General features: G+C 43.3%; 1 protein-coding gene across 6 annotated transcripts in view; it reads left to right on the plus strand.

Annotated features, from left to right (window-relative positions):
• AGAP3 (ArfGAP with GTPase domain, ankyrin repeat and PH domain 3) overlaps positions 1–20,613 on the plus strand; it is a 1,746,798-nt gene that overhangs the window by 528,880 nt on the left and 1,197,305 nt on the right. For all 6 annotated transcript variants that reach the window (XM_069646010.1, XM_069646012.1, XM_069646011.1 and 3 more), the window contains exon 5: positions 7,313–7,454. In XM_069646010.1, the coding sequence (XP_069502111.1) occupies positions 7,313–7,454 (142 nt within the window). The remainder of the gene's footprint in view (positions 1–7,312; positions 7,455–20,613) is intronic.

The raw sequence follows: 20,613 nt of genomic DNA on the forward strand, positions 1-20,613 counted from the left end.
CAGCATGGTCTGAACTCCACCAGACGCAAAGAATTATTATTGCAGCGTCCCTCAATTGTTTTTGCTTACACCAAGGTCTGAAAGTATTTTTGTATTCAAGTCGGTCTCAATCTTGCTGCTCTTCTTTTTTTTTTTTTAATAACACTGTTTATTGGGGTTTATACAACAAAACATCATAAACATAGTCATTCAGCAGAAAGTTACGGCAGTATTGATAATAAGAGGCAGCAGGTTCATAGGGGTACCTTGTGTACATCCGAAAGACAGAAACAGGTGGCAGTTCCGGTTGTGTCATGTGTCCATGGGTGAGGAGAAAGGGAGGGCAGCGGGGGGGAGGCTGGTGGTTGGGGGGGGTATCTCTCAGTACACATCTAGCCATTTCCCCCCATATCTTTTCAAATTTTCAGGGGCAGCCTCTCGCATTGTAGATGCGATGTTTCATAGATGCGCATCTGCTTACTTCGTTGATCCAGCAGTTGAAGCCTAAATCTCGCTCTTGAAGCAACAAATGGTTAAACTTAATGGCTCCAACTTAATGGCTCCAACTTTTAAATGGGAACGTAAAAGGTGATATCCCTGCGCAAATGACTTGTTATCAGACCTCATACTTATTTATTGTGCGCACAATTCCCAGTGGATTCGTTCAACCTCTTTACCGATTTCTGACACACAAACCTCTAATTCAAATTCCTATGTTCATAATCTAACCGGTACAAAACACAGGTTTGACATGCATTATGGCATAAACCTTTGGATTAGGAATCTATGCATACTGTGGTTGATATGTTGTGCCATATCCATGATTCTGCTGTCCAAGTTAGGCTCACTAAGAAGGGTAACCTAGCAAGACCAATCCGGACCGTTCGAGGCCTGAGGCAGGGATGCGTCCTGTTTTACCTTTTTATTTCAGACATAATTGAGGTTACTTATAAAGTTAGAACATTCCTTTCCCATCTGAGTACCTCCCTGGTTTCTCATGCCACTTATGCTGATGATCTTGTATTAATTGACCGTACGACCATTGGACTACAATGCCTGAATGTTCTCCAAATGTACCTGATGAATAATCACCTGGAGGTAAACCCTGTTAAATCTAACATTTTGATCCTACCTAAATCCTCCAGACCGCCTCACAATCGGTTCAATTAGTACTTTAATAGTGCGAAACTCCAATAATTACAAAAACGTATCTATCTAAGCTTTCTTATTGGCTCTTCTGAATCCATTAACGTCCTCTATGAACATCTTTGCTTTAAACTGTTTGTTCTAGTGGCACACACAAAAAGGATTAACTCTAAATATGGTACTTTTTCTTTACTTCCTGTCTTAAAATTCTACAAAATGAAGGTTTTCCCGTTATCACTTACGGTGCTTAATGTTTAGGTCTGATTCCAAACTTTCTCTGGTTCAAACTTGAAGGGATGTTCTGGAGATCTATTTTAAAACATCCTAATGGTACACCCATCTCAGCTATCCGTTATGAGCTAGGTCCATCGTCTTTGGCTAGTTTGATGAACTGGTAAATACTGTGTCTTTTTAGCAAGAAACTAAACCCACCAAAGAACTCTTTATTCTGTAGCCGTAAACCATCACAGGTTGCGTGTCATATTCCAGAATCAGCGACCTGGGCTGCTTAATGCCAGAACTTGTTGGGTGCAATTAATTCAACTACTGATATATTATCCAGCAAACCTGATAAAGTAAAAACGTATCAACTAAGATTAGACTGGTGTAACACGCAAAGTAAAGTCTCAAATTACAAGCTCTTTTAGCCATATTGCACTTAATGTGAATTTATAAAATTGTTTTACTATGTATTTGACCACATTTCCATGTCCTGTATTCCGGCAAGAATTTTCAAGAGTTTGTTTAGACATTTCTTTTTTTCCTCACAATTTGCCTTTTTATTGAAATCTCGATGAACATAGCATGGTATCAGTGCCAATACAACTCATCTGATTTAGGAACATCGAAATTTCATTTTACATTTGCGTAATCGCCCAAAATAATACTTAATAGGTAACATAAATAAACAATAACAAATTATATGGTCACACAAGTATTTCAGATCTACCTCATGGTCTCTCAAACCTGCCAGCCTAACCAGCCGCTAGCGTTCCCTGTTTGTTCTTCTCCAAATGTTCTGACCCCACCCCCTTGTACCGGCCCACCCTCATCCTCCCATGCCATTAATTCAGAGATGGGTATTTCAGAATCTATGGCCTGAAAAACATATGCTCCCTTTCTTGAACATATTCTAAAAATGGGGCCCAGGTGCGGCGGGAGAATACTGCCATTTTCTCCGAGATGTGCACAGTTAATTTTTCCATGGCTATGATCTCCCATACCATAACCCACGAATACGATATACAAGGAACCTCTCATCTTCCAAAGGCGTGCTCTGTTTATTCTTGCTGCCATTAGCAGATGCGTTATGAGGTCTGCTCTGGCCCCTGTCAGTGGGAAAGTACCATCTTCTGGGACATCCCCTAGTATCAAAGGGAGCTAGCACATAGGGAGTAAGCAACCCGTGATGTCCTTTATCCTTGAACGGATCTCTTGCCAGTATGTTTGTATGACGGTACAATGCCACCAGATAGGCACAAGATCACCCACCTGCCCAAGTCCATGCCAGCAGTGACCTGAATATTAGGCGCAAATCGCATGTAACCTCTGTGGGGTCATATACCAAGGGTAGCATACTTTAATGGTGCCCTCTTTGATCACTGTGAAACAGGAGTTGTTGTGAGTTCAGCAACAAATCTTTGCCACGATTCTGTTGAGATTTCGACCCCCAATTCCCTCTACCAACGCTCCATATATGGCAATTTATCCTCAATAGAAACATTTTCTAGTAGTCCGTAAGTAGTGGATATTTTACGTGATTCATGGCCCTCCAGTATCCTAAGTTCAATCCCAGTGGGTGGTCGACAGCCCGCTTGTTTAACCCAGTACCTAATTTGAAAATATCTAAACCGCTCTGTTTAGGTAACTTAAACTTCTCCTTGCAATCTATAAATGTGAGTGGCATTCCCTCCTTACATAAGTCTGAGTCGTAAAACCCCAAGTTATTTCCATTGTGCAATGACCCTGTTTTCCATTCCCGGGTGGAAATCTGGGTTTTGCAGTACCTGAGACGGGACCCAGACCCGATTTAACGCCTAGTTGAGAGCAAGCTTTGCCCCAGTGGATCGGGGTAGTTCTAGTGGATTCCAAGAGGGCACATTGGGTGTTCCTTGCAGACTTCGAGAGAAATGGTAGATGGGCCAAAGGGTAAGGGGGGCTTCCTTGCTCCATCATCTTCCATTTCGGTCGCCTTTCCTCTACTGCCCAGTCTAACATCGATGCAACTGTGCTACCCGAAAGTAACGCTGTATGTATGGGACTTCCACCCCTCCATCCCTTTAGATCTAATGACTGCCTTACGAGGAATTCTAGGGGGTTTTCGTCGCCATAGAAATTGGCCCACTGCCTTTTGTACATCTAATAAATCTCGTTCTGGGACAAGGATCGTAGTGCCTGGAAGATATACCGGAGTCTCGGTAGTATCGTCGTCTTGACTGCACTAATTCTTCCCAAACATGAGATCTCCCACTGTCGGAGCGTCTCCTTGGTCTTTTTGCACAAAGTGGGAATATTGGCCCCCAGGAGAGACCCATATGTGTTAGCTATTCGAACTCCTAGATATGTGATTTGCCGGTCCACCCACCTAAATGAAAAAGCAGATTGTAACGCTTGAATGACTTCAGGTGGCTCCGATATCGATAAACTCACCAATTTCTAGCGATTAATGCAGAAACCGGATATTAAGGCGAACCTCTCTAGAAGCTTAAGAATTGATGGGATTGACACTAAAAGCTTCTGAAGAAAGCAGATATCAGCGTATAGTGCCACTTAGTGTGTCTCCCCCAAAGGTCGGACGCAGTATGCAGGAGTTATCGCAAATCATTTGTACCAAAGGTTTGATTGCCAGCGCAATGACTAAGGGAGACAATGGGCAGCCCTGTCTCGTGCCCCTGCCCAGGGAAGTGGGGATGACCTAAGAGCATTTACTGTAATATTGGTGGATTGAATTTTGAAGTTTGCCATGATCGACCTACTAAAGTGCGTGCCAAGCCCATAGCCCAGGAGGAGTGCCTTCTAAAAATTCCAAGACCTTCTGTTAAATGCTCAGTTTTTGGGAGCTAGTGCTACTAAGTCCACCACCCACCGGATATTGTCATGTGCACCCCCGTTTCTGATGAAACCCGTCTGATCATTATTCATTATCTGAGGGAGGACCTCCCCTAGTCTGGTGGCCAAGATTTTATTATACAGTTTTGCATCCGTGTTTAAGAGTGCTATAGGGCGATATGATGTGCAGTCTTTGGGGTCTTTCTTGGGTTTCAATGGCAAAGTAGCTGTAGATTTCACCATGGATACCGTTACCTTTCCCGAGTTGGAGAAGGAGTTAAATAGAACAGTGAGTTGTGGGGTTAGGGGGCCTGCAAAGGTTTTATAAAATCTATTAGTGAAGCCATCTGGCCAGGGGATTTGCCTGTCGGAAGGCAACACATAGCTTTGGTCCCTTCTTGAGCGGATATAGGCATTTCTAATGCTTCCCTAAGCGCTTCAGGAATCCGGGGAAGTTGCGCCTGGCCAATACATTCGTGAATATGGTATGGGTTTCCTTGGTGATGAGAAGAGGCTCTACGGAAGGAGCTTTCCATATTTCCATAACCCTTAATTTCCCTTCCTACATGGTAATCCGCTTCCCATTTATATCTCTCAAGGTCCCTATGTAATTAGGTGTGACCGCTTTCTTTAGCTTAGCGGCCAGCAGTTTATTGGCTTTATTGCCTCAGCCTTCCCCATCATGTGTCTCTAGAGCCAGCCTAGCTATTCAGAGGTCTCGTAGTGACCGCCGATTCCCTTTCATTACATGTTCCTTCTCTTTATCCTGAACTATCCCCTCCAGTGGGGCCTTTTGTAGTTTCTGGGCCCTCCCCCAAGCTGCGGATTGCCCTATTATGACCCCCCGAATCACTGCCTTTCCAGCATCCCATATAGTGCGCTGATCTAACTTCCCCCGTATGATTCTCTTGAAAGTAGTTTATTATGGCTTCCTTTATGAGTTCTCATGGCTGCGTCAGAAAGTATGGCATCATTAAGCCTCCAGGGGGGCTTCTCTTGTGGGATATCCTTGCCTAAATCTAACTCAAGATTAAGAAGAGTGTGATCTCAAAATGCTTTTGGTAGAATGTTTATCTCCTTAACCAATGGGATGAGAGTATTAGAAACCAGATACATATCCAATCTGGAGAAACCCTTATGAACAGCAGAATAAAAAGTATAATCCATCTCCCCTGGGTGGAAAAAACACCATGCCTCTATCAGTGAGTGCTCCCTCAGCAATGACGTCATGGCATAGAAATTACACTTATGATTAGGAGTGGGCGCCAGGGACTTGCCTATAGTTGGATCCACCACATAATTGAAGCCCCCCTACCCTATCCCCAGTATAACTTCCCCGTCTGTAAATTCGGCCAAAGTATCTGAGAACCTTGCCAGGAAGTCCCCGTGCTTTTTATTAGGGCCATACACTGCGCCTATCGTGAGTCTGCAGTCCCCCAAACGGGCACTGAGTAGTAGAAACCTCCCTTCTGTATCTCGTAGTACCCGCAATGCCTTCAGAGGCAGGCCTTTGCGAACCATGATGGCTACTCCCCGTTTTTTAAGGCTGCTAGTAGCGAAATACATTCTTGGACATAGCTTGTTGCAGAGGTGCTTTTCATCGCCTTATAAAAGGTTGTTCTATTGTAAACAAATAAAGGCTGCATCCAGAGAGAAGAGTCTATGCATCAGTGCCTTGCATTTTACCAGTGAATTGAGGCCCCGTACATTCAGTGTTGGGCATGGAATATCAAGGGTCGCCATCATGGTCTACCTTCAGCCAAAATCCCCTCAAGCTAGCCAGGCTGATGACCAGGAGAGTCCCTTCCCCAGAGTATATGTGAAGAACGTCTTTGTAGATTGTCCTGACGGCACTAAAATTGAAACTCTAGAGCATTTGTTTGTTGACTTTAACCTTGTAGTCTCTTAGATTTATTTTTTCAACATATATGTATGATCCTGATTTTTTGACAAAACATTGTTGGTACAGAATATTTGAGGGAAATCAAATCTCCTTAATACTTGATAGAGTTAAATGTTTTATTGCTGCATAATTTGATTATTTGTGTTTACTGTGTATTGTACCTATCACAATTATGATGACTGTTTTAACAATCATTGTTTTATCAATGTACCTATTTCGCAATGTCTAATTCTACATATGTGAAAGGTTTGTCTTTGTTCAAGCCATATCGCATTAAATACATAATAAATCACTACTTTCTTGGTATTCAGTGCATACTTTTGTATTTTTTAACGCATCTTAACTAAACTTAAACAATACACAGGGTAACCACATATAGCTGCTACAAATCCAAACCTGACCGAAATATAATAGCGCAGAGGCATCCTCATTTTTCTGCAGTCACATTTTTAAGGTCATTTGGATTGCCTTTGTTATGAACTTGTACCACTGCCTCTCTTAAAGGAAATAGTTACCATGGGTAAACTATGCCAACTTGCCTTCTCTCGCCATGGTCATCTTTTAGTGATTTCTAAAGTGGGGGGTGCAAGCCCAAATGTGTGTCTTCTGTTGCAAGGAGCGACAGACCATTTCTTCAGAATCATGTTGAAGACAGTATCAAGACATTTAAATGTGAGGAAAGCCAGTATTAAGCCATTTAAATGTGGGTTAAGGAAGAGATGAGGAGGTTACTTTTCTTCTTGCCAGATATGAAAGTTGTGTTCTCCACACATGGTGCCAGGGATTCAAATTCACAGGGTGGTGTCTGCTTCAGAAGGCCAATATGACTTCATCTACTCGCTGGATGGTTAGAAGTGTAGCTGGTGAGCTAAAGACTAAATTATGTCTGTATGGATATGTGCTGTGTCTGTACATTATTTAACCACTATAGATTCATTTATGTTTTGTAATATGCTGGATGAAGGTTCACAATGGTACAAACCTACAAAGAAACAAGTTCTCTTTAACCCCTTTACCACGGCATGCATTTTTCTGCAGTGCATTTACAGTACATATATTCAGAACATGTATGCTTCTTAGGACTGGGAAGATGGTGCCAATAACATGGCATGCATATTCTCACGAGGAGAAGGTTTCATGCTACGCATATATCTCTTAACCTTTGCTTCTCAACCCTATTTAGGACGTGACAGCTCAATCATTGGTGTTACACTGACTTCTCTTTTTCCCCTCTAGTTTGCCGCCTGGGTGGATGCTGTTGTTTTTGTATTTAGTCTGGAAGATGAAATCAGCTTTCAAACAGTTTACAATTACTACCTACGACTGTCCAGCTATAGGAACACATCAGAGGTGCCCATGGTCCTTGTTGGTACTCAAGGTGAGAAAAACCTTTTTGTTTACATACCTCTCTTATTGGTTCTGGAGTCTGGGATTTGGGGGTTTCACTTGAAAGACATGTGTTCAGTTTTTCAGAACCATTGCTGGTGTTTGATTCTGAGCAGCCAACTTTAGTGGACCTAAATCATTCACACAATTGTAGTCCGGCTGTATTTCCTTCTCTAAGGGTGCAGGACATTGCGATCTGTTGGGGGCGGAAGGGAGATGTCATCTCAACCCCCCCCCCCCCCGATACCTGCTGCGAAAGATGAGCATGATAGCCTACACCAGTAACAAGCAGGAGGGGGCTAAACAATTGAGTTCTTTTGACAGTAGGCTATAAGCTTCTGAACACTGCTTGATGGACCCTAGAACATCCCTCCACGAAGGAGAGCTACTTCCACAACAGCACCAACACACTAAATAACTCACCGCACACAGGTAAGCTATATAATGCCTCAGCTCCTGCTGCAGGGTCTATATATCATTTCAAACCATCAGATTCTGCTACACATGTTTTGCAAGCCCATTAGTCTAGCCCCTTAAAGGGTAGAACACCTCAATAGGTAACCTTCATGTAAATATGTTCGGCTGGAGTTAATCCGGGACTACTCCGACCCATATCCTGCATCTTATGCTGTAGAGTAATCTTCTCGGGTAGCTGCAGATGTTTCAGGGATTTACACACTCTAATATTCTATGAATCCTAATACCAAATAGTTCTGTCCACAGGGGAGCTGCCCAAATCACCCTATCTTCAGTATTCTTTTAAATCAGATTAAAAAGGTTTTTTTTCTTCAATGTGCAGGCCTCCTGTGACCTACCTTCCTCTGACATGGTGATGGGAGGTGTAAATAATGTTATCTCAGTTCAGGGGGCACCTAAATAGAAAACGAAGCTGCTAATCTGTATAGAAAGCAGGTGTGAATTGATTTTAGGGTAAAAGGGGCCATAAATCAAAGGTGTAACATGGCTATAGCTATAAAAAGTTGAGCGCAAAGGAGGATTCTCTGTAGAGACTTTCGGTGAAGAATCTGAAAACGGCTGCTCTTGGTGTAGTTGAGGGAGGCTCTCCTCTCATTGGTCTTGACAAAAAGGACTTAAATGGCATGGAAAGCCTACAAAAGTGATCAATCCATATGGTTTTGTATGCAGTATGTTGCAATGAAATTTTGTATAATTGTGATTCTGTGAAAGATCCTATGCTGAAGAAACACATTTACATTCACAGTTTGGTGTCCACACTTTGAAGTCACATGCTTTCAACAGCAACACTTCAACAATAACTTAAAGTGCTGGGGGAGTTGTGGGAGGGGGGGGTGAAGATGTAAACCAATATAGCATATACCTTATAGTGTTGTAAGACAGCACCAGCTCGCAAAATGAATAATGGGTCCAAGACCCATACTAAGAAAATAGTTCACAAATATTCAGGTATGTGACCGATGTTTGACTACTGAAGGGTACTTTGAAAAGGTATTCAACGTTCTACCACACAAATCAATGGTTCCTGCTGCAGTGGCTAGCCTTGTATGCCGTTTAGAATGTTCATATGATGATAGTCAGTCTTCCCATGTGGGGAAGGGGTGCCTCCCTATCCCAGTGATAGAAGGGGACTCCAGACAGAATGCCCAGGTTTCACCACCAAAAGCCAGGTCCAAGTAGCTGCTTATAATGACTTTGCACCTGTTCGAATGAATGGGCAAACAGATGTGCCAAAATAGGTAAAGTGCTCAGCCCCTTGCTCCCCGATCAAGGCAAAGAACCAGCCCATGTAAGTTAAGAGCCATTGGGGAAAATTGCTCTTACCATGGGTTTTGATGTTCTTGGTCCAATGGTCACAGGAGGAAATGGACTTCTGGTGACCACAAGGATAGCTGGGGTTTGGAAATTCTGCGGTTCCGTTCTCCCTCATAAACCTTTTGGATATGGATTGCTACCAGGCTGTACTTTACCGTAGTTGAAGGAAGACCTTTGCAACTCCCCTCATAGCATTGGAGAACTTTCAAGATACCAGAGGTATGACGAGCAGCTGAAGGTATCCAACACAGGGCCAGCAGGTAAAAGCGTGAATGACCACAGTACTCTGGCACCACCAGAGCCAAACGTCTTGGCAGAAGCCAGCAACAAAAGGGCAGCTAGGTCACATGCTCACAATGCAGATGCACTGCACAATTTACAGCACCAGGCTGTACGAGATCCATCAAAAAGGAAGTTGTCTCCATTTCAGATGCAATACTACAGACACAGGAGCACGACTCTTCAGCTTCACCACACTGACTTGAGCAATGTAGGACGCAAACTAGTTTGGCACACCAGACCAAGGGAGCGGGGGCACCATGGAATATATTCCCTGTTGATTGAAGAGCAGAGCTTCACCTTGCAGTGGTGCGCGTGTCCAAGTGTGGGTCCACTCCTCTGTACCCACTTTGTCTTCAGATACATGGCTCCAGTGCTCGACATGAAGAATATCCCAATATCCTCTCCTAATTTTCGAAATCCTCGGCTGAGATACCCCAACCCACCTACCAGGGGCATGATCCGTTCAACCTAGTGGGTGGCTGCCCATTCAGAGTGAGTAAAGTTGGATACCGCACTGCAAAAATGGGCTGAAAATTGATTTGCTTTCAAACAATTTTGATTGATAGGTTAAATGTCTCTCAAAGTGCAAAAGGAAGCGAATTCCGGAGAACATTGTACCACTGTTCCAGATAGACCTGTGCACACCAGGCACCCAACACACCCAGATGTTTTTTTTTTTTAAAAACTCTTTTCATTGGTATTTCGTGAACAAAAACAACATGATACAATCAGCATACACAAAAAACAAACACTGAGAAGAAGCATTACAGTTCAGACATTTTACATTTTCGTTTTATCATTGTCATGTCTGATTAACATCACCTTAGGTCTGTGCAAAGTGGGTTATTTCTGGCACCAAGTATTGTGTATTGACCTCTCAGGATGACATAGTAGTTTCTGTTTCTTGGAAAAAGGAGAACAACATAGTGTGTCAAGTAACCACTCTTCTCGTAGCTGTATACGATATGTTCCTGTCCTCTCTTCTCTATTATTCCTGGTCATCGGTCTCCCTTGTTTGGTTCAGCATATAGTGTATACATGGTTCCCACATGGACGATGGGCTCGAGGGGTAGGACAATAAGCCCTTGTATCCCACCTCCATATCATTGCATTGTACTATATCCTGATGCCATTCCTCAATCTGAGGAGGCATCGGGCCCCTCCATTGCAGTGCCCCGCTCCTCTTAGCCAGCAGCAGGAGCAGCCCTGCTAACCATCTTCTGCCCATAGGGATAGGTTTAGCCTACCCCAGGAGTGCCATCATTGGCTTTGGATCTAGCTCCTCGCCTACAATTTCCCCCACGGCTTTGAGTACGGCACTCCAAAATGTTAACTCTGCGGAGCACCACCATGCCATGTGTATGAAATCCACCACTGGTTCATTACATCTAACGCAGCTAGTGGGTGTCTCCAGGAAATATTCATGGATTTGGGTAGGAGTATAGTAACATTGATTTAGGTATTTCCAATAAATTAGTTTAAATCTGGCATTTATTGCTACCTTTCTAGTCCCTTCACAGCAGTATCTCCATTCCTCTTCTGTTATTCCATGCCCCATGGACAATCCTCACTTTTCTCTAGGGGTCGAGATCTCTGGTCTGGCACTAAGACATATAGCGTACATGGCCGACACCACCCTCCTATTTTGTTCCCCTGAGAGAACCTTGTCGAGTATTGGGGCAACCACGGGTTGTTGGGGAAATGTCAAGAGCCTTGTCTGAAGTGCTGTTTTCAGCCTATATTATAGAAACACCTCTAAAGGGTTTAGGCTCCCCCTGGCCCTCATCTCGTCCAATGTCACAAACCTTCCGCTGGGGAACAGATCCCGGTAACATTGCATGCCCAATTTCTGCTTACGATTAACAAAGCCCTTTTCGGTGCTAAGCAGTATTCCAGGGACGAACAGAACCGGCAGCGCTGGGGAGTAGAGGACTTCTGTTTTTGACTTGCGCTCAATGCTAGTCCACACGATTCACTCTTGGGGGCAGTAAGGATAGTGGATCGTAGTAAAAACAGTGCCGCAAATGCCTTCTCTATCTGCATGTGTCTTTCTCTTCGAACCAATAGAGAGCATATGATCTGAGCTCCCTACTTGATCTATAATGTTCTAAAGGTTATTAAAGATATTTTGGAATGCAGTTACTTAGACGATGTTCCTGCCTTTCTGAAGTTTTTTTAATGTATGTGTAGTCGGTGAAGTCTACTTTATGGTGGAGGTAACTAGATCGCTTCGTCTCAGTCTTTGCCAGCAGCACTGCAGGATTTTGTACCTCCTGGCGTTTATTAGTTAAATTATTTTGCAGACCACAATAGTGTCTTACAGCAGTTAGAGCTGAAGTAAAAATTCTCATCTCACCAATACTGGGTGATGGACGAACACTGATTCCTGTTGGTGACTCCCCATTACTGCTTTTATCAGCAAAGCAATATGTGTACATTTTATTGCTCTTTCATGGTGTTGCAAAGTTCCTCTACCATGGGTCACCATGGCGGTCACATGGAAAGATTTCAGGAAGCACTCCAATCTTTTGTGCAATTTGTTGGGCACAAAGGGAAAGGCTACAAAGAATCTTCCAGAATCTTTTCACACCTGGGTGTCCCAGGGGAAACCCGATCACCAGAAGTATATTCCTCAGTCTTCTGGGTGGGGAAAAGGTAGACGGTTGTACATGGGAGTTAAAGCATGTGCTGCATATGCCTGTGCTCTGCGTTCTTTTTTTAATCTCTAATTGCTGCTTAATATCAGGCTCTAGACCCTGCCCCTTCCTGGGGATAACATCCCATTAGTATGTTAAGAAAGTAAAAAGTCGTTGAATGGGGCTAGGCCGAAACATTTTCCCATAGAGGAAAATTCGAATTTCTGCTCAAGCGCACAGCCAAAACCGCTGGACGGAATTGCATCAGGTACAAAACAACTTGGGCACAAAGTGTTGACTCGATTTCTGGGGGATCTGGGGTTATTGCGTCCAGTAGTTTTTAAAATACTTGACAGAGAAGGGGGTCCCCTCTTCTTAGTTTAGTTTGTTTATTTATTAAGCGCATCCGAACCCTCAGGTAACTGGGCGCATAATCATGTGTACAGCAGAGTTACATATCGTTACACGAGCATCATAGTACCACAGACAGAACGTACATCAGTCCAGGCTCTGAATGTTAGGTACAAGAGTAGAATATACCAAGAAAAGTATGTACAGAGAATATGCAAAAAAGAAAAAAAGTTACAGTGGCTAAAGTGGACCGGGTTACAGGTTGGTCCTGAGTAGGCTGTAGGTGGAGTGAACATTACTACAGGTAGAGACCGGCGGCTAGCTAGTCATGTCGGTGAGAGTCTGGCTGTTTAGGCTAGTAGCCATGATTTTACCATGGCTCTGAATGGCCAGAATGCGGCTTCAGATCTAATTGTAGTGGGGAGGGTGTTCCAACATTGTGCTGCAAGCACTGGAAAACTGGAGCCCCCTGCTGTTTTTAGGTTATAATTAGGGATCTTTAGTTGGTGTAGGTAAGGTGTTCTGGTGGGTCTAGTGGGGCAGTGTCTAGCGAATTTGTCAGAAAGGTATCGTGGGGCAGTATGTGATAGGCACTTGTGGGTGATGACCAGTGTTCTTAGCTTAATTTCTTGCTAAATTATAGCTATATCTGCCATGATGCTTTGCAGCAAAGTGGTTTTTCAGGAATGAAAATCCACCATTTCTTTTTTGTACGATGCAAGAGATACCCGCAGTAATAACTGCAGCTACCTGAAAATGAAAAGGCAGAAAAATGTTATTTCGAAAAACAAAAGAATTGGCAATGGCATCAGGCTAGAGGTGAGGACAGGGAAAGAGGACACCATGTGAAATTGGGGAGCTGGAGAGGGACTAGGGACCAAGTTCAGAGCACAAACATTTTCTCGTAGCCACAGTTATTTGGCGGGATGTATGTGGGTATGAAAGTGCGCCACAGGAAACGAGTGTTGGGGGAGCATGGGAGAGGGGTAGGGAGGGAAAGTTGAGTGACAGAGAGTGGGGGGTAGCATGCCAGGAGACGAGAGGTACTTAGTGAGTGCGTGGGAAGGCAGGGACGTTTGTAAAAAAAAAAGAGAGTTAATAAACAATCAGATTATTACAAAAAAATGATTTTTACAGTTTTGTGGCGGGGGTGGAGAGTGGGCACAGCCGAAGGCCATGCTTGCCTGGTTAGTGGGCTGGGGCAAAAAGAGATGTATAGCAGCGATGGCCAAAGGCAGTGGCCACTTAGTGGAACCAAAATGTGGCTATGTCCACTGGCAATGGCCAAAGGCCATGGCTAATGTCCTGGTAGTGTTTTAAAATATTCAGTGGGCACGGACGAAGGTTGTGCTTGGCCATGGCTAGTGAGCCCTAAACACATGTATAGTGGCTATGGCCAAAGGTCGAGGACACCTAGTGGGAGTAAAATAAACATATTTGGGGAACCTATAGAGCAGACACAACAAAAGGCCGTGGCCACTGGCCATGGTGGAAGGCCATAAAAAAGGATGGTATAAAGAAACCCTTGAAATTCACTAAAACAACTTTCATTAAAGTGTAGTTAAGTTGAGCAGATTTAATGCAACAATACCCAAACATTAAGCAAATGTGGGAAATGACTATCTTAACTCTGTGCACTCCTGTTGCATAGGAATATCTATAAACATAAATTGCTGGTAGTAAATAGGACAGGGCCATGATCCTGATCAGGCAGTTGCCTTTATGCCCTCACTTATAGAAAAGTCAAAACTTGGATCGTAGGACGAATGTTTATACATTAGGGATGCCTGGATTAGGGAAAGTGTGGTGCATTTTAGACGATAAGGGGGGGACATTAGCAAGCCCCACCACGGCTTGCGTTTTTCCAGCCAGGTGTTACATTGATCGATCTACCTATCGTTGCATTGAGAAATCTGCACATTCTCACCGTCAGCTGTTCATTTGTTTTTATCATAAATTATAAACCACACACTTCAGTTTTCCTCTAGTCTTTGTGAGATTTAAGACCAACTGGGACACATAATGAATCAAAGTGTTTCATGGTGTGACAAAATGCCAAAACTATATAAAAAAAATGGATCTAATACAACCATAAAACGATACAAAAAAATCTATAACCAAAATCCATAATCCATAGCACTTAAAAAGCCAAAAATGTACGTACAGGTAATACAGTGATACTCATTGTAGCATTATTGTTCTCACTTGGATGAAAAGTTCCTACTGAGCAAGTTCCTTTGTAATGATGTGTGAGATTTGTGAAAATTGGGGCTGTGGGCATTGTGGTAGGCCGAGCAGCGATGCATGTTACACTGCCTGGCTGGTTTAAGAATGTGTATTATGAAAAGATGATGTGAATAGAGGTAGGAAAAACGTCTATAGGTTCTATGGAAAGAACTACAAATAATGGGGATTATCCTGAAGTAAACAGTGTACAGGGTGGCCTGATAGTCACCTGAAGGAAAACCAAACTTTCTATCTCCTCAGTGGTCCTGATCCAGATTATGTTTATAACCTAAATTTACAAGTCTCTGTCTCTACCAGAGACACCCTATCCAACAAAATAAAAAGGTCTTCCAAAAGGATGGCCAAAGTCAAGTTATCACACCTAATTTTAACAAAGCGTTAAGCCCCCTGGCCTACTCTTCAAAGCCCAACCATATGCTAATGCAACAAAAACACAGGTGTTCCTCTAGGAATATTCTTGCAATTGTTCTGTAAAAGTCTGGTTACTATGTCTGGCCTCTCTATTTTCAACTTCAGCGTGGACTGATTCCAGTTTGGTTTCTTCCAATTTCTTTCAAACGGTTATAGCCTTGTTCCAGATGGTGCTCCTCTTGTGGTTGCTTATATCAGGAATCTCTCTTTTTGGCAAGGTAGCAAGCCGTCTCTTCCAGGATATTCTCCTGCACTGAGATTTCCCAGCTCCTTTTATATTCCCTGAACAATGGCTTGAGTTCCAATCTCTTGCCTGGCAGGTATTCCTCCTTTTAGTTTGAATTCACAAGTCTGATTGGTTACTCCTGGACTCCCATAATCTCCCTCATTATGTTATTATTGTACCTTACATATTGGGACATTTCTGACAGTCCGGATTGCTGCTAATGAGGATTGACGAGGTGTAACCCAGCAAAGTGTCAGATGTCAGAAATTAACATTGATTTGTTGTTCTAACTGCTTTAAAATCTGTGGCAGGTGGTTAAATGCTAGTGATCCTTAAGAGTTATGTAGATTGTGATCCTGTATTACCACATGCCGTAAGTACCATTAACCCATCGGATGACTTGAGGGCTTCTGCCTCATGTGATGAATCCATTGCAGTCATCACTGATTCCCAGGCGGTAAGCTCCTCCCATGTGACGGCAGCCGCTACCTAATCCTGGCCCTGGGGGTCGGCTACAAGGGGAAGGATAACATTGGGAGGGGGAAGACAACCTCCAGGAGGATGTCATGACTTCATTGCATGAGACATGGTATCCCCCATTTGCCCATGAAGAAAATCCCTTGATACCCAATACCCCAATGGCCTATTGCCATTGATCTATACCGCCATTAGGGAAAATAGAGAAACCTTTTCCAAAAACCCTATAGGCCATAGTTCCATTCCTGGTATAGTGTAAAACCCCCCAAACTACCCTTTTCAGATCTTGTCATCCAACATATAGAACTGACTCAATCAGAAGTTTTGGAAGGGATTTTCCAAGAAATCTGTATCAATCGAGATTAATGGACTCCTGGTCCAACAATCCCCCAAGTACTGGGACTATGAAGAAGGAAAGAACAATGCAGAGCAGTAGGAGCCTCAAGCTCAATGAGCTTTCTAGTTGTCGAAATACACCTGTGCATGGGACATTCAAAGATCGAAAGCAACTCAGGCTACTGCTTTTTGGCAGAAGTCGTTGCACCTCTCTGCGAGGCCTGTGAAGTTTTGAAGCACAAAACGGTGTGGCGGAGCCAGACAGCTCGCCAGAGAGGAAGCAGAGATACGCTGCGAGGACAGGACATACTGGTTGTTCGGCAACCGAAGAAGGCAGCGTTTCGCCTACCGGGACCTGGATGGAAGCAGGCATGCAGAGGCGAAGCCGAGAGAGACCAGAATGACGCAACAGCAGTCCACATTGGAAACCAAGCAGCAAACCTTTGCTGAGTAAGCGCAAACGGGACGGAGAATGCCGAGCAAAGCCGGTCTATCAACCCAGGCATAGTGGGGACCCTGAGACGTTTCGGTGACTGCACCAAATACAAACTATAACAGTTAAAGCCTGAGAAACAGACAATAAAGAGACTGATTGAAAGCCAAGAAGGCATATTGCAAATAAGGACCCCAGCCATTTATGAATGCATGGAATACAAATATGGTCAGATCTCAAATCGAATGGTGAACCAACGATGTGTGATATTCCAAAAGGGGAATGTGTAACTGTGGAAATAATAAAGAAACCACGTGTGAATATAAGAAGCCATGGCAGGAGAGTATACCAAGTAATCAAAAGTGTATAATAAGTCCTGGGAGGGTGGTATGCCAGGCAGCAGCAAGAAATGTTATAGATCTGTGTTTGCTAAACAAGAAGGAACGTTTGAAAGCAGTGGAAACCACAAGGATAAGCAGCCTTGTAAATAATAATATTGTTGTATTCCAAGAAAAGATACAAAGGAAGTTAAACCGAGAATCCAGTGGAAGGGACCCCCCCTCTGGAACCAAGGCCTTTTGACCATGGTGAACTTGTGGGTTGGAGAATCTTTTGTATTGAGCAAGAATCCAGGGGAATGGAGCCCCCATCTGGAGTCAGGGCTCTTTTACCTTGGTGAACTTTTATGTTGGAGCTTTTTTAATTTTCCTTTATTAACTCTTTTTGAAATCACTGAAGGTTAAAGTCAATTCCCTTTTCACCTTATAGCTTACTTTTAGTGTGAGGGCCAGAATCGAATTTTGGACATTGGACAGTTTTGTTTTGACATCCTGACAGAAACGGGTCCTTAGTTTTGGTTTTAAGTAGGGAAATTCCTCTTCGTGCAGGGTCAGAGAAGATTTTTCCCAACCCTTTTATGTTCAATAAAAGGCTATAAACCAAAACACGGCTGCCTTGTGTCTGACTCTCATTTCTGATCCCTCATACACATTATAAGATTACAGCCTGAACAGTGGTTACTGAAGCGGTTTAACTGAACTACCATATGTGGTATTTAGTAAATATTCATGTATTTCATTAAATCATTTTTACAAACCATTTCCCACAATAGTTTAGACAATGGAAATGTATTATATACAGTACTGGATGGTAAGGTGGATATAGCCTGTTTTTATAATGCAGAGAAGGGACATTATTGACCCTTTTCTGCATTACATTGCAAAGGGATGAGAAGGTGGTCATTGGAGTTAACCACTTGTTCACCCCTTGCCTGCCCCTTTAGGGGTCCCCATGCAGAAATTATTTTCCCTCAGTGAAGGGATGCGCTTGTGCTTCCCTTCACTGCATGAAAACAATTCACTCCTTCCACCTCAGCGACTTTGCAATTGGTGCAAAAGGAGTTATTTCTCCATCTAATCTGGCAATATTTACAGCATGCAGTAATTCCTATGGAATCCTGTAACCAGTAAATAAAAAGGTCCATGAACCATAATATCTAAAGGTGTACAAAAAAGCAGTATTTCGAATACTGCTTGTTTTTACTATGAGCATACTGTCAGGGGTCCTGGATCCAGCGCAGAAGTAGCACAAACTCCTTCCTCCCCTCAGTGGTTTTGGCACCTGGGACTTAAAGCACACAGGACACCGCAACCACCATGGGGAAAGAGGGTTAGGGTCCTTGGATTGGATGGGTACGGGGGTTGTAGGATCACTGGGTAGAGGGTAAGGTAGAGGTTATGGATGGGTCGGGGGTTCAATGCCTTTGAAGCTGGGCGTTGCCTCTGCCAAATGAAACAGTATTAGTTTATGGTTGGCTATTTGCTAAATTCATCGGTAATTAGCCCTCGCACACTATCTTTCATGCGATTAGCAACGTGTGCCTGGTGCCAAACATGTGTCTGAATTCCAAACATGAGCCCGATGCCTGTTATGCGCCTTTGGCCCTTCGTTAGTCGGGTACCTCCCGGATTTCAATGCCCCCGTGCTGTCATGCAGTTAGTAGTGCAGGGGTTTACAAGGACTTTAGCGTTTCATGCAAGGGTCAATTGTACTTAGCTTTTGAGCCGCGGGGCTGCGGTGAAGAGATTAGAGTGGAGGATGGCCCCATGTAAGAGTTTCGCTTCCTCGGAGCTCAGGAAAATGCGTCCGCCCGTGAGGAAAGTCGAGCGCGAACAAAGTTTCGCCTTCTGCGCATGCGCAATCCTTTTCTGGATTTAGACCAAGACATGGTACTGAGACGGCCCTTCTGGATCTCAAAAACCAACTAGATGAGCGCAAAGACAAAGGAAATATATCCATTCTACTTCTCCTGGATCTATCAGCCGCATTTGACTTGGTAGATCACAAAGTACTGTGCAATCACCTTAAATCAGCCGCCAATTTCTCCACCAAGGTCACGGCATGGATAAACTCCTTCCTAGACAATAGAACTATTAGTGTTTCGCCCATCTCAGCAGCCGACCCTGTCCCTATCACTTGTGGTGTCCCCCAGGGGTCATGCGTCTCCCCTACTTTGTGTAATATTTTTACAAAGCCTCTTTTTGATATCTTGGACCAACTGTGTCTCATACACTAACTATGCTGATGACACCCAGATCCCCATCCCAATACAAGGAGACTACGACAAAGACACCAGACACAAACAAAATTTACCAAATTATTCAAACCTGGATGGCCACCCACGGTTTGTCTTAATGACGATAAAATTGAGCTTCTCATCATTGGCTCCACCAGCAAACTTAACAAACTCCCCCACCTATACAAAACTATTTCCATTGATGGTATCAAAATTAAAGTAGCCAATGAAGTCAAAACGTTAGGATTTTACCTAGAATCAGCTCTCAACCTTAACAAGCAAGTTAATACTACAGCCTCAGCAACTAGCTAGACCTGCAAGTTAATTTATGCTTGCAAACTGTTTTTCTACTGACAGCTGTATCATCATAGCACGAGCCCTCATTCTTTCAAAACTAGACTATTGCAACGCACTCTATCTAGGTACCAGTAAATACAACATTCATAAACTTCAAACTTTGCAAAATAATGCCCTCAGGACAGCACTAGGTATCCCTAAAGGTCTCCACATTTCTGACCAAAGACGAAATATCAATTGACTATCTATCAATGACCGTATCCAACTTAAATCTCTGAACATCACACACAACTGTCTTAACAACAAAGCATCTGCATACCTCATTGAGAAATTTACTAGGTTCACATCAGGCCGACCTATCAGAAAGGCCCAAGCTAATAGCATCAGAATCCCTAACTTCAACTTGAAAAGAACTGGAGGGTCTAGCTTCCCAGTAATGGCTGCTAACCTGTGGAATTCTATCCCCGACCCACTAAGAGTCATTCTTTCCTTTCACATGTCTAAAACTAATGTCAAACTCTGGCTACAAACCAATGACTGCTAACCTCTTCTCCTACGACAAACCATTTATTGCTGATTCCCCTGTTATGCCCACTTGTAACTGTATAGTTTAACCTTCTTTTGTAACATAAGAAATGTAAGATATTTATTATTGTAAGATATGCCTATAACTGTAACATAAGAAATGTTAAGATACCTATGCAATCGTTCTTCCTTGCAACTGTAACATATGAAATGTAAATAATCATGTAATTGTAACACAAGATGGCTTCAAGCGCCCGGTTGCTTCTATAAATAAATAAACAATACAATACAAAAGAGTCAGTGGATTTTGCTGGTTTGTTTTTTTCCAACCAACCGAGGTACTTTTGGCACTTACTGTGGAGGAAGATACTAACCCTCTGAAAGAAGGGAGTGTGAGAAGACATGTGACACAATATGCTTTGTGCGGTTTATTTTCTATCTCAGGTTGGTGGGAGCTTGTAAAGTTCTGTCCAAAGCCCTGCAGAAGATGGCTGCTTCTTGGGTTCAAATAAAGTATGTGTACCAAGAAACCTTCTGTTGGGAGCCCAGAGAAGTTATATTTTA

The sequence above is a fragment of the Ambystoma mexicanum genome, chromosome 2p, assembly GCF_040938575.1.
Source record: "Ambystoma mexicanum isolate Mex_15411 chromosome 2p, UKY_AmexF1_1, whole genome shotgun sequence".
Lineage (NCBI taxonomy): Eukaryota > Metazoa > Chordata > Amphibia > Caudata > Ambystomatidae > Ambystoma > Ambystoma mexicanum.